The sequence below is a fragment of the Lactuca virosa genome, chromosome 5 (assembly GCF_052849685.1).
Source record: "Lactuca virosa cultivar CGN04683 chromosome 5, Lactuca_virosa_CGN04683_v6, whole genome shotgun sequence".
In the NCBI taxonomy this organism is placed as follows: Eukaryota; Viridiplantae; Streptophyta; class Magnoliopsida; order Asterales; family Asteraceae; genus Lactuca; species Lactuca virosa.
The window spans coordinates 339,818,010-339,833,122 of NC_136430.1; the positions used below are offsets into that span (position 1 = coordinate 339,818,010).

The 15,113-nt window shown below is 36.5% G+C and overlaps 1 protein-coding gene, 1 long non-coding RNA gene and 1 other non-coding gene across 3 annotated transcripts; all 3 read left to right on the forward strand.

Moving 5' to 3' along the window:
- The first annotated feature begins 2,768 nt into the window (after positions 1 to 2,768).
- On the forward strand, positions 2,769 to 5,797 carry LOC145115861 (transmembrane 9 superfamily member 12-like). Its single transcript, XM_079052219.1, has 2 exons — positions 2,769 to 2,990; positions 3,565 to 5,797. The coding sequence occupies exon 2, from the start codon at positions 3,628 to 3,630 to the stop codon at positions 5,614 to 5,616; it is 1,989 nt and encodes a 662-aa protein (XP_078908345.1). The 5' UTR covers positions 2,769 to 2,990; positions 3,565 to 3,627; the 3' UTR covers positions 5,617 to 5,797.
- A 2,272-nt stretch (positions 5,798 to 8,069) lies between these two features.
- On the forward strand, positions 8,070 to 8,266 carry LOC145118210 (U2 spliceosomal RNA). The gene has a single exon (XR_013713175.1). It is a non-coding gene; the product is annotated as a U2 spliceosomal RNA (small nuclear RNA).
- A 739-nt stretch (positions 8,267 to 9,005) lies between these two features.
- LOC145116269 (uncharacterized) lies at positions 9,006 to 10,172 on the forward strand. The gene is made up of 2 exons (XR_013711958.1): positions 9,006 to 9,360; positions 9,982 to 10,172. It is a non-coding gene; the product is annotated as an uncharacterized LOC145116269 (long non-coding RNA).
- The last annotated feature ends 4,941 nt before the right edge of the window (positions 10,173 to 15,113 follow it).

The following is a 15,113-nucleotide window of genomic DNA, read 5'->3' on the forward strand; positions in this document are numbered from 1 at the left end:
ATAAACCATAGTATGCTTACCAACAATTCATGGATCACACCATGAATGGTGTTACAAGAATCCTTGGTTTTACACCAACTAAGAATGTTTTTTAGACACTCTCTAAGATGTGGAATAGGGTTGATCTCTTAATAACACATATAAAAGTCCACAATTATGAGGTGTATGCTCGTCATGAAGCGCTCGACTATCTAGAACCCAAAATAGAGTTGTGTTATCTCGATGGATATCCCAACAAATGTTTTGGATAGTTGTTTAACAAACCCTCTGAGAACAAAATATTTGTTGCTCGAATGGTAGTCTTCCGAGAGAGAGAGAGAGAGAGAGAGAGAGAGAGAGATGATTGTGATTTGTCTTATTTAAGATAAATTAATGAAGTGAACATACTAATATGAGGTTTCAAACGATTTGCAATGTTCGATTTCAAGTTGAATAAACGGGGTTTTGAGGCTCGACTATATAATAAAACAAACATGGTGGGATCGGATCGTGTTAAGATGTTAAAACCTTAGTCGAGTCACGTGAGGGGTGTTAAGGGGGGGGGGGGGGAGGAGGGAAGTGGGCAGCTACATAGCTTTGGGGTCCACTTTATATATATATATATATATATATATATATATATACACACACACACACACACAATAACGGTAAGAGCCTTTTTCTGGCTCATCTTGGACATTTGAGGATATTTAAATGTTCAAGACCGGCCAAATCCTAAGATTTTACTATAGATTCTGCTTCAGATAAATCTTAATGAGATCAAAATCGTTTTTTGTTTGTATGATCTTAAAAAGATATAATTACCAAGATTTGGATGGTAGGGCGTGTTTGGGATTGGTTCTCAAACTTCTTATTGAATTTTTGGAAAACCCAAGAATTCCTGGTTTAAAAAAAAATCATTTTTTTGTTCACTGAAAAGTTAGTGTTTACTAACACCTTTTTTATGAGTTGTGGTGACCTGGTAAGATATGTGGCTCCTCTTTAGGTTCACGGGGCACTTCAGTCGCCCCTTCTCTCATCCCCTCTGACTGTTTTGGAGTGTCATTATCGGGGATGTCAACCACTATAGTGGCCTCCCCCAAAAGGAAGTCCACGTTTCACCTATTGAGAAGGCGTCGACCCAAGGAAATGGCCTCAACGGACTCTGCAAGCGGTGAATCCAGCCAAGAAAGCCGTCGTTTGGAGGCTGCACGGGTGATACGCCGAGTTAGTCCGGTCGACGCCTCCTCCTCTTCTGTATCAGAAGGCAAATGGTCCTCACGATAAACACCACCGACAGGCGCGTCAATCAACACCTGACCAACGGGAGAATCAGACCCGGGCGAAAATTCAATTGGGCAATCGGATGAGATACTCATATCCAATAGGAATAGTGAACATCTCAGTCCAAAATTTATCGATCATTTAAAGAATTGTGAAAGAGCTTCACAAGCTAGCTCCATCCAAAACATTGCCATAAACAATGTTAATTGGAAAGAGAAACAAATTATTGTTGATTTGGTATTGTATAAACTATAGTATGCTTACCAATAGTTCATGGATCGTACCATGAATGGTGTTACAAGAGGCTTTGGTCTTACACCAACTAAGAATGTTTTTTAGACACTCACTAAGATATGGAATAGGGTTGATCTCTTAATAGCACATATAAAAGTCCACAATTATGAGGTGTATGCTCGTCATGAAGAGCTCGACAATCTAGAACCCAAAATAGAGTTGTGTTATCTCGATGGATATCCCGAAAAATGTTTTAGATAGGTGTTTAACAAACCCTCTGAGAACAAAATATTTGTTGCTCGAAGGGTAGTATTCCAAGAGAGAGAGGGGGGCTTATTTAAGATAAATTGATGAAGTGATCATGCTCTATGAGGTTTCAAACAATTTGCAATGTTCGATTTCAAGTTGAATAAACGGGGTTTTGAGGCTCGACTATATAATAAAACAAACATGGTGGGATCGGATCGTGTTAAGATCTTAAAACCTTAGTCGAGTCTCGTGAGGGGTGTTGGGGGGGGGGGGGGGAGTGGGCAGTTGCATAGCTTTGGGGTCCACTTTATATATATATATATATATATATATATATATATATATATATATATATATAACACTTATAATAACGATAAATGCCTTTTTTTCTGGCTCGTCTTGGACATTTGAGGATATTTAAATGTTCAAGACGAGTCAGATCCTAAGATTTTACTATAGATCCTGCTTCAGATAAATATTAATGAGATCGAAATCGTTTTTTGTTTGTATGATCTTAAAAAGATATGATTATCAAGATCTGGATGTTAGGGCGTGTTTGAGATTGGTTCTCAAACTCCTTATTGAATTTTTGGAAAAGCCAAAAATTCATTTTTTTGTTCACTGAAAAGTTAGTGTTTACTAAACACATTTTTATGAGTTTTGGTGATTTGGTAAGATATGTAGAAGATATGATTGATAACCTATTGACTTATGTTTAAATTATAACATTGCTTAAACCCTGTGGTCATGGAGGTTCACATGTAGTGACTCTAGGGCATGAGGCATAACTTCATGTGCGTAGCGAAAGATCCTCATTAGAGAAGTTCCATTTCCAAAAAAAAAAAAATTATGGATGTTTACCACAAACCCCTTAATAACTATTAGTTAAAGTGTCGATTTTTTAATAGTTTGTTAAATTTAATAAAAATAGATTTGACAGAAACAATAAGTGATAACATATGTCGATTACTATAATCATATATAATGTTAACTTATGAAATCAAATATATTGTATCTTTTACTCAAGAAGTGTAACGGTAAAGCTCACGCGATATATGATAATAGGAACTCACGCAAAAGTAGATCCAAAATCCCAGAAATATCAATCCAACTACACTCCCTCACAACTCACAAGCTTTTTGCATTTCTTCCGGTAGTCTACCGTCGTCTTCTTCTTGGAAACCCTAACGACCTCAATCCGACCGGCTGTATCATCTCAGTCGACTCCCCAAGATCTACAAATGGTGCGTTTCTGTTTTCTCTTTCACTCTTAAACCCTGTTTTAATGCTGGAAAAGGACGAACTAAACTAGGTATTGTCGCGATTTTTATTGTTATCGACAAAAATTTCTACTGTTGCATCCAGATCTATCTATTACTATTGTAGATATGGGGTTTCTTTTTTCCTTATCGAGATCAATTAGATCTGTTTATTCGAATTCCTAGATGTATGCTCAAATCCGGTAACCTGTGCATTAGTCCGTTGCATCTCGTTTTAGGTGTGGAATTTGTTGATTTAATCTATGCTGTGAGCATATTAGATTTAGGCCATACTTAAATCAGTATGTTCTGTAATACATTCTAATCTCCAATGCATGTACAGCCCCTTTAAAATCTGTGCAGCTTCATTGAACTAAACAGACTAATGGATAGTTCTGTTGGATCGACAAGACAGATTTGATCGTGATGTGATTTTGTATATGGACACTCTGAATAATTGTAAAAATTATAAACCGATTTTAAATTCTAAAGAACCTCCATAGTAGCTTTGATACGAATCAAAAGCAAAATACTGAAACTACAAATTTCTATCTTGTAGGTTTGGTGATAAACGTGGCTGAGTTGATTGAAGTCTCTGAATCCCAATCACATTCTTAACACAATGGCTTTGTCATCCCTCTCAAAAGGGACTTATTCATTCCTCCTCTTCACCTATTTACTTTTTCTCTCACATCTCTCCAATGGTTTCTACTTACCTGGAAGCTACATGCGTACATACTCAACAGGTGAAGAAATATTTGCCAAAGTCAATTCATTAACATCCATTGAAACAGAGCTTCCCTTTAGTTACTACAGTCTTCCATACTGTACACCCCCTGGAGGAATCAAGAAAAGTGCTGAAAATTTAGGAGAACTCCTCATGGGAGACCAAATCGACAACTCCCCTTATCGTTTTCGTATGAACATCAATGAATCTGTCTTCCTATGCACCACACATCCATTAAACGAACACGAAGTAAAGCTTCTAAAACAAAGAACACACGATCTATATCAAGTCAACATGATTCTTGATAACTTGCCAGCAATGAGGTTTGCAAATCAAAACGGGGTTAAAATCCAATGGACAGGGTTCCCAGTTGGGTTTACAAATCCCAACAAGAAAGACGATGATTACATCATCAACCATGTGAAATTCAGAGTGTTTGTCCACGAGTATGAAGGCACAGGGGTGCAGATAATTGGAACAGGGGAAGAAGGTATGGGAGTGATATCAACCAATGATGATAAAAAGAAAGCTTCTGGATATGAAATTGTGGGGTTTGAAGTTTTCCCTTGTAGTGTCAAATACGACCCTGAAAAAATGGCAAAACTTCATCAATACGATGAAGTCCCATCTTTAAACTGTCCTTTAGAGCTTGAAAAATCTCAAATCATCAGAGAACAAGAAAAAGTTTCCTTCAGTTATGAAGTTGAGTTTGTGAAAAGTGATATAAAATGGCCTTCACGTTGGGACGCGTATTTGAAAATGGAAGGAGCACGTGTCCACTGGTTTTCAATTCTAAATTCCTTAATGGTGATCTTCTTTTTAGCTGGAATTGTTTTTGTTATCTTTTTAAGAACTGTAAGACGCGATCTCACAAGATACGAAGAACTCGACAAAGAATCACAAGCTCAAATGAACGAAGAATTATCCGGATGGAAACTCGTTGTAGGCGATGTGTTTCGCGAACCCAATCACTCAAAACTGTTATCCGTAATGGTCGGAAACGGAATCCAAATCACCGGAATGGGAATCGTAACGATCGTATTCGCCGCATTCGGATTCATGTCACCGGCTTCACGCGGCATGCTTTTGACCGGAATGATCATTCTGTATCTCCTCCTCGGAACCGGAGCCGGGTATTCCGGAGTTTACCTTTGGCGAACGATAAAAGGGAGTTCCGACGGGTGGCGTTCCGTTTCCTGGTCCATCGCGTTTTTCTTCCCCGGAATCGTGTTTTCCATTCTTACGGTTATAAACTTCATTCTTTGGGGGAGTAACTCCACGGGTGCGATTCCGATCTCGTTGTACTTCATTCTCCTGTCACTCCTTTTTTGCGTGTCGGTTCCGTTGACTCTTTTGGGCGGGTATTTAGGGACACGGGCCGACCCGATTAAGTTCCCGGTCCGAACCAACCAAATAGCCCGGGAAATTCCTTCCCAAAAATACCCTTCGTGGTTGCTAGTAGTTGGGGCGGGTACCCTTCCTTTCGGGACACTTTTTATTGAATTATTTTTCATCCTATCGAGCATCTGGCTTGGGAGATTTTACTATGTGTTTGGGTTTTTACTGGTGGTGCTTGTGCTGTTGGTGGTGGTTTGTGCTGAGGTGTCGGTGGTGTTGACTTACATGCATCTGTGTGTTGAGGATTGGCAGTGGTGGTGGAAGGCGTTTTATGCTTCGGGATCGGTGGGCGTTTATGTCTTTTTGTATTCGGTGAAGTATTTGGTTTTTGATCTTCAGAGTTTGAGTGGGCCCGTGTCGGCTGTGGTGTATGTTGGGTATTCGTTGATTATGGCGATTGGACTCATGTTGGCTACTGGGACTATTGGGTTTATTACATCTTTCTACTTTGTTCATTATCTGTTTTCTTCTGTGAAGATCGATTGATTGATAAGAGGAGTAGAAGGCCTGTAAAATGTAAATTTTCCGGGTTATCAAGGTTAGAAAGAAATCCCAGTAGCAAAATATGTCTATGTTTTTTTTTTTTCCTATGTTCGAGTTATGATTGAAAGATCGTGTTCTTGTTTGTTCCAACGTTTAAAGAAATAGATGTTATGATTTTATTTTATTTTATTATCATACTTTTGCTTAAAGTTCGTTTTTGGATATTAAGCCTTGTGATGCCACCAATTTATAATCAGATTTTTAGAAGTTATATGGTAAATGTAACATTACATTGCCATAATTAACTTTTCAGTTGAATATATTTTGCTTAATAGTTATCATCATTAATCACAAGGAAACGATTCCTTAATTTACACGCAATTCGTGAAATTAGTTTAATTTGGTGAGTTCATTTTTCTGACAAAATACTTTGTCAACTTTTTTGTGAAACGGCGGGAATACTAACAACAAATAAATTTGAAAGTAACAAGCGAAATTCAATTATTTCGTGCAATCAATAACATTTTGTTTGTAAGTTCAATAGACAGGCATATTGTTAGATCGATACTTTCCATAGCATGCAAAACAGATTTATGGAAATATTTTTTTTTAATTTGTCTTGATCAAATTTGCCAAATCCCCCAAATGCACTTAGCTTTTGAATTAGCAGCCTCAGTAATAGATCCAATGACCCGATTACCATTTACTCCTCATGTTTCTTATTCGAAGCGAACTTAAACAAGGCTATCTTTTATTATTTTCCTTTAATCCTTTTTATTATCGCTATACTTCCTTGAGATATGTGAATTAGAGTTGGGGATTCTTGTATGTTTTTTTTTGCGCTGATTTTTTGGGCTGAATTTTATGTTTTAAAAAGTGAGTTAAGGGGAGTTAGAGTTGGGTTTCAAGCGGTTGAAGAAGACATGGCTGATTTTGTTGGATACGAGGCATAAAAACTCTCTTTTATGTACATTGTATCCCGGGTGTTGCTAAATTTGATGGGTGGAAGGATGTGATTGGAAAGTTCACAACAAAACTTTCCAACTCAAATGTGAAAACCTTGTGAGTGGGTGGTAGATTAACTTTACTTAAGTCGGTCCAAATGAACATTTGGACTCTTTGGTTTCAAATAGCTATGTGTCATCGGTTTGGGTTGAAAATTTTAAATTGATTAACCGACCTCGAGATCAAGGTGTAATCCTCGACTCTTATTGTTAGAGGAAGGTGGGTAGTGGCACTAAAACTATTTTTGGGGAAGATCTATAGTCGGCGATTCCATGTTAAAGAATAAATTCCCTAGAATTTCCCACCTTAATATTGATATTCAAGTTTAGGTCTTGGATAGAGTCCCACTCGTGACTCACAAAGGGCGTCTGCATCGGCAGCCAAGAGGTGGTGGCAAGATGTTATAATGCAATGAAAATGGTGGGAAATGGATATGCCCGGTTTCAATAGCATGGAAAAAATTCGATTAGTTGGATGATTCGATGGTGGGAGATGGATATACCCTTACACTTCAAAGTTTCTAATCTCATTCGCATAGGGAATGTTGTAGAGTAATCACATCCTGCCTGTTAGATGACTTGTAAAACTTAGTCACATAAATCTAAATTTTGAAGGTTAATAAGCTTTTGAATCTAGTACACAAGAAGATTCTTTTTTATTTCAATATTTTTTGACGTCCAAAAAAAAGTTTAGAATCTTTTTTCATCAGATACATAAATTTAAAACACTCTATACTAGGCAAGTAGATTTTTAGCTTTACAATTAGTGCACAAAATGGCTCTTTTTTATCCAGTGTATTTATATTTTGATACATAACTTTCAACCACAGCAATTCATTTCGCTTTGAATTCCCAAATATTACATTTACATTAATAGTAAAAAAAAGGAGGGGGGGGGGGGGGGGGGGGTTATATACTTACTCAAATTTGATACAAGTAACATGGACACATGGTAAAAAGGTTGTTTTCCTTCTGAAAGGAATCTAATTAAAGCACATATAGTTCTACATATTTGCATACAAATTAAGGGTCTCATACAATAGTTGGGTAAAGAGCCAATATATATTATTGGGAACGTGTGTATAGTAATGGTAATATTTTGTTTGGTTTGCATAACACAAAGATCATTGATAATAGATAAGATAACGACGTTTTTATGTGCCTATAGTTTTATGAATAGTTAGTGTTTTAAATATGATTATAAGAACTATGGTGATAAAGTATATAGGTTATAGTCAAATCGAGAGTTGTAACATATAGTTATACCAATGAAGTTGTGTTGCTTGGGTGATGTAAGGTAAAGGGATTAAATTAAACTTAAGTAAATAGTATATAATTATAATAACTAGGAAAGTAAAAGAAAAGGAAGCACAGCATCCCACATCGGCTGAATGAAGCAAACAGACAAGAGAAAGCTGTGTATAAAAGGGGAAGCCTAGGAAGTGAATAAGCATACCTTTCTCGGCCTTTTGGCTAAGATCAAGTGTAGTATCTGTTCTTATCAGTTTAATATCTGATATGTGGGCCATCGGCCCACTCGATATTAATCTTATTTTTTATGGGTGAAGGCCCGTTACAGTAGCTTGCTGCTGGGGTTCTTCATGTGTCGCCTTGGTCTTACACTACAGCCAAGGCCTGGCGCACCCCTCCAATCCAAAAGTTGAAATTTTTTACTTTGGCTACCCAAAGAGCTAAGCTGTAATTCTTCAGCTATTATTAACTGACTGGTATAAGTAGGCTATTCTTAACTCACATAATTGTATGTAAGATTGTAGATGCCAAGTATTAGAAGGTACTTGCTCCGATTTTAACATGTGGACTTGGAGGCCTACTTGTCTGAGAATATAGATTCTAACAGCTTATGGCTTAAAAACAGCAATAAGAGATTAAACCTCTATCCTGATCATGCCACCATACTTATTAATTTGGTGCTACAAGTATATGAGAGATGCAATGCTCTAAATAATCACATTTTCCAAAAACTACCTAATATAACCAGGTTAACCCATCATCATTCTTTTTTTTAGGCTCAGTCTCAAGTCTCAACCAAACATTCCACCCTTGGCAACAGATATAGGTTCCAGTTTCCGAATGTCTGACCTCTTACCACTTTTTATTATTCAAGTCCTCCTTATCATAAATCCATAATCTATCTACACACGTACAGTCTAAGAAATATTATAGCTTTAAAATAATAGTCTATTTCTGCTAAATGAAACAACATAAGACCTCGCCAACATCCCATCTCACTTTCATTCTTTCAACGATCTTCAATCCGGTTGTTTCATTTTATTCTTGGATAAATTATTTAGTTTTCCCCGTTTCACCCCTTATTAATAAAACACAATACAAATTCGCTATTTTACATATGAATGAGAGCATATCTAGGCAACACACTTAGAGGCTGTTTGTTTGGCCTCTTAATGATCCCATAAAGAGGTTGGCTCTGAATAGTTCAGATTCAGAGCGTTTGGTTGGAGTTTTTTTAACCTCTTAATCGGTCAGATATAAAAGAAATGGGTCTTGATAGGTCAGAGTTGTTGAGAAGTCTGGATGAAAAAATTTCCAAATAATACCCTTAGCCCTAAAAAAACGTCCGCCTCTCTTTTTTTCTTCCCCCTGTTCGCCCATCGTGCAACATTCTCTCTTTTCCAGCCGATTCTCACCTTGCCATCGGACCTCCGGCAGCCCCGCTCCACCTCCGCCTTCGCCGCCTCTCTCCTCGCCGCTTCCCCCTTCGCTGGTAAGTTTTCTAATCTGTCTTGTTATGGTCGTTTTTTTAGGCATCCTTCTGGTCGATTTTTCTGTGTTCTTGTGTTTAGATGATCATTTTTGTGAAATCGATTTTCTCAATCCCTAAAACCTGTTCTTGTGTTTGGCTGATCAATTTTGTGAAATCGATTTTTTCTTGTGCTTGGTTGATCAATTTTTGTGAAATCCATTATTGTGAAATTATTTATTGTGAAATCATTTTTTACGCTGCTCAATATTGTATGAAATTGGTTTGATGTTCATCAAATAACAATGAACTGATCGAATAAGTTAATAGGTATATATGGATCGATGCTTGGATCCATATATCTCCTTCAAATTTAAGAGTTTATTGTCAAATGTATGTTAAAGATTTGATGATTGAAGTTAATTACGGATGATTTTTACCCATAATCAAATTGTGAACTATTTCCTATTTAGTGAGTTTATTGTCTTTTACTTGTTGAATCAACTGGATTCATATGTGATTTGTATACTTGTAATCTTTAGGTTTGGTTTCTTACTTGTGTTTGGTTCACAATCTGAAAATATATGTTCGTTTTTCTTCTAACAACACTTTTTTTTTATTACTTTTGATTCTCAACTTTTGTAGGGAGCAATGCCACTGGAAGTAAACAATAGCAACAAAGATTGTGATGAGTTATCTTAGAATCGCAATCAACTTGTTTCAATCGAAACCCGACAATCAAATTTGTTTGAACCGATTTATTGCAATATATTTTTATAAAATCTATTATACTATGATCTAAGGATCTATATATGACATATTTGGATGTTGTATGATATCTAATTTGAATGTTGTATGGAGTTTATTTTGTATGCAAAAAATAGTTTATAGGGTTAAAATGGTTATTTTTCTTGTTAAGAGGCAGCTGTTCAGATGCCTAACCAAACATCAGTTTATCGTTAAGATACAGATTCATAAAGAGCCTCTGTATTATCCAGACATCTATATCATTCAGATATGAATCTTCCAGATGCTACCAAACAGCCCCTTAGTATCCCAGGATGGCACATACAACTACTTGATTTTGTCGTACAAGTGTAAAATTTTGTAACTTTTTTTTGTGTTAGCGTGCAACTACAAAAAAAATTACATGCAACTATAGGTCCAAAAACAAACAAATATGGTGCAACAAATAATAGCTCAAACCTTAAAAGTATAACTCAATGTTTATCTAATAAGTAATAACCCAATGCAGAAAGCCCAAATGTGTGTGTTTGTGTGATCCAATCGGCAAAATGAAGAGAGCGAGAGACAGGAACGACCAAACGAATTAGAAAAAAAGACCCTCCCTTTGAAGCTGATGTCGACAGTCGATTCTTCCTAGGAAAATTGGTTTCGAGTTTCCTCCAAGCCGAATTTGAGCTCTGTCCAAACCCAAAAATGAAAAAAATATGGATCTTTTAGGTTTATGAAATTAGATGTTTTTTTCTTGGAATTACTAATTGTCTTGGTGAAATTAGTAGTTGTTTTGCTTGAAATTAATTCTTGACTTGTTTCCATTATTGTTTTGCTTAGGTGTTGTATTGCTTACTTGTTGAAATATTGAATTGTTAGGATAAAATTGAGTCTTTTTTAAATGACTAAGCTCTAATGAATCAAGTATTAAAAGATCCTCCAAAAGACCATGCTCTAATCGATCATTCCATTCGGTTAATATTGTTATCTATAGTTTCAAGAAAATCGTGTCGCATGCTCCATTGTAACAACAAAGGAGCATGTTTGTTACTACTAATCTCACTATGTCTTTTCTTACACTCGATTAAATGTATGTCTCGTAGTTACTCTAGTGCATATTTCTTGTAGATTTTGCATCTTGCCATGATACTTGACCGTAGACTTGTGGTTATTTGATTTTTTATTGGTTAATATTGTTATCTATAGTTTCATGAAGCAACTCTCTCTCTCTCTCTCTCTCTCTCTCTCTCTCTCTCTCTCTCTCTCTCTCTCTCTCTCTCTCTCTCTCTCTTTGGGAATTTGAGTATAACTCTCATGCAAATGTCGTTGTAGATATTGTCTAGGTAACACATCTTCTTGCTGATCTGCGAGTGTCCATAAAGTTGTGTCGCATGCTCCTTTACAACAGTAGAAGAGCATGTATGTTACTGCTAATTTTGTCTCACATAAACGTGTTAAACATATTAAATTTGATTACCATTACATGAGGGAATCGTTTAAGTTGAAAAATTACATACTCAATTTGCTCCCTCGCATTTGAATGATATATATGGTTTTACAAAGATTCTTGTAAGACCACTCTTTACTATCTCTTGTTCCAAGAATATTTGACATTGGACCTAATCTATCTATTTACACGACGGGATGTTGAGAATATTTTTGAAGGGTGAGGCACTTCTTTGTCGACACGAAAGATTAAGGAAAGGAAAGGAAAACAATCGTTCCAAAAAAAGGGAAAATGACTTAAAAGGGTAACTAAGTTTCAAATTTGTACAAAAAAATACCATCAAAGTTTACCTTGTTCAAAAAATACCATTAAACCTAAGAAATTGTTCAAAAAATACCATTAAACTTACTTTTTGTTCTCATCTTTCCATGTGGTAACCGGGTATTCGAGTTACCAAGTAAAACATGACCGGGAAAACACAACTAAAACTTACGTGGCCATCTCCATCCCTTACGTGGAATTACCGTTCTCTATTACGTGCAAATTTTTTTTTTTTTGGAATGGAAGACTTGCTGTATGCTCACCTGCTGTCTTCGTTTTTCCCACGACCGAAAACAAAACCGAATTTAATCACCTCCTTTACCGAGAGTTGCAACAACCTTAACATCTCTAGAAGCTCGATTTCCAGCTTCCATCGCCACCCTGAAACGTCGCCGATCATCAGAACTGGAAATCTCCTTCTTGTTGCTGCCTTCGATCTGCAAGACTGCAACAGCCCTACCCCATCTCTGCTGTAACCGTAAACTATCACCACCTCTTCAAGCTCCGAGAACCACAATCACCATCGTGATCACCATCAATACTCACCAACTATTACTGCCTTAAACTACCCACTGCTGCCTTCGTTTCCAACTATCAAACACCACCGAGACCACCTGCAACAAGGAAGCACGAACAAAGAAGAAAGAAAAATATTTGATTTCTTTGTGTTTCGTGTGAACCAGAGAAGAAAAAAGAAGGAAATGATATTTGATCTTTTTCTGTAGAACTATGAACCAGAAAGAAAAAGAAACCAAATAACTCCACTGTTCATCATCATCACACCAGAGAAGAAGGAAAGTATATTTGATCCTTTTTCTGTTGAACTTCGAACCAAAAAGAAAAAGAAACCAAATAGCTCCACTATTCATCATCTTCATCATTCCGAAAAACCAAACAGAAAAAGAATAAAAAACAAATACCTCCACCTTCGTTTAACACAACTTATCACTACCTTCAACCACCGATGAACACCAGTCACCTGCTGCTTTCCTTGTCGAAAAAAACCAACAACCGAGAACCACCTGAAGGTTCGAACAAAAAAAACCCAGTTTTTTTTGTTGTTTTTTTCCCATGTATCTCGAACAGAAAGAAGAAATAAGAAGAAGAAAGAAGGATATTTGATTTCGTGATCTTATTTTCAGATAGAACAAGGAAGAATAAGGAAGTAGAAATCATCCAAAGTTTTGTGTGTGAATTTTGTTGGTGATTTGTTTCACTAATGTGATTTAAGTGTAATGGGATTACTTTGTTGACCAAAATTGATCTTGATAAATATTAAACAAGTTAGGAAGGTGTGGAGTGCACACGTGTTTAAGTTTATTCAAGATTAAAAGTAGACTGTCATTTAGGGGCGAAGCCCCTGAACGAACGGGGGTCCGGGGGCAGCACCCCTGGGAGCGGGGTCTAAGGGGCAGAGCCCCTGGCTGGGATCGATATTTGACCCAAATTTAGAATATTTGACCCGTTTTTTGGCTTGGTATTAATCCTTATAGAAAACCCGGATTTATGACAGATTTTTGACTGTTGCCAAACTGTTTTATGACATTTTTGACAGTTTTTAGACAAAGGAGGTATTTAACCAAATTTGGTCAGTTTTTTCTGGTACTTACGAAATTCATATATCTCATTCTCTGTTCTATTCTCTTCTGAGTCTTATCCAATCAAAGATTAGGGAGTACCACCCAATACTTTGATTTGATAGTGAAATCACAATTCTCAGAATATCCAAGTGCCTTTATTACCCTCAATTTCTAACAAAAATCAAAGTTTTTTGTTATCATGGCAAGTGGCGATTCTGTGAAGGAAATGACAAGTAAGTTTGAAAAACTGAACAAGTTTGAAGGGCAAGATTTTCGTAGATAGCAGAAGAAGATGAAGTTTCTCCTTACCACTCTGAAAGTGGTGTATGTTCTGAGTACACCCATGCCAGTCTTACCAGAATCTGTTGAAGATGAACCTTTGGAGGCAACAAGAAGAAGATCAAAGTGGGAAAATGATGATTACATATGCCGTGGTCATATTCTCAATGGTATGTCTGACTCTCTTTTTGATATCTATCAAAATTCCGAATCTGCAAAAGAACTGTGAGGTTCTCTTGAATCCAAGTACATGGCTGAAGATGCTTCTAGTAAGAAGTTTCTTGTTAGTAACTTTATGGGTTACAAGATGATTGACTCAATTCCTGTTATGGAACAATTCCATGAAATGTTAAGGATTTTGGGACAGTTTGCTCAACACAATTTGAAAATGGATGAAGCCATTTTTGTGGCTGTGATCATTGACAAACTGCCCCCTTCCTGGAAGGATTTTAAACACAATCTGAAACATAACAAAGAGGAATTGACTTTGACTCAACTTGGAAGCCATTTAAGGATTGAAGAGTCCATAAGGACTCAAGAACTTGAGAACAATCCTAAAGGCAAGAACCAAGTTGGTTCCTCTTCTGTGAACATGGTGGAAGGAGAAAGTTCAAAGAATCCCAAGAAGTCTAATGGAAAAAGGAAGTTTAAAGGAAAGGATGACAAGTCTTCCAACAAGAAGGCTAAGTTGGTTTGTTGGAATTGTAACAAACCGAGTCACTTCAAGAAAGATTGTCGTCTTCGCAAAGTGAACAAGGATGGTGTTGGACCAAGTGGATCCAAGGATCCAGAAAAGCAACAAGGTCAGATTTTTGTTTTCATGCAGAATTCTAAATATATTCAGAATTATATTTCTGTGATTTCTGAAGTATTTTATGTGCATGATGATAATGTTGCATGGTGGGTTGATTCGGGAGCAACAAGTAATGTTTGCAAAGATCTATATTGGTTCAAGGACTTTTAACCAATTGAAGATGGATCTGTGGTGAAAATGGGAAATGTTGCAACTGAACCAATCAAGGGTTTAGGATCTGTTTTACTTTATTTTACTTCTGGAAAGTGTTTGTATCTAAACAATGTTTTATATGTACCGGGGATTCGAAAGAATCTTGTGTCTCAAATTGTTTTAAATAATTGTGGTTACAAACAAGTATTAGAAAGTGACAAGTATATCTTGTCAAGACATGGTTATTTTATGGGATTTGGATATGTATGCAATGGAATGATTAGACTTAATATTAATTATCCTTTTATTGATAATTCTGTTTGCATGACTTCTACTAGTACTAGCAATAATTTTAATAAATCTGAATTATGGCATGCTAGACTAGGACACATTCGTTACAAGAGATTAAAAGACATGTCTAAAATGAGTTTAATTCCTGCTTTTGATATGCAAAATAATAGAAAATGTA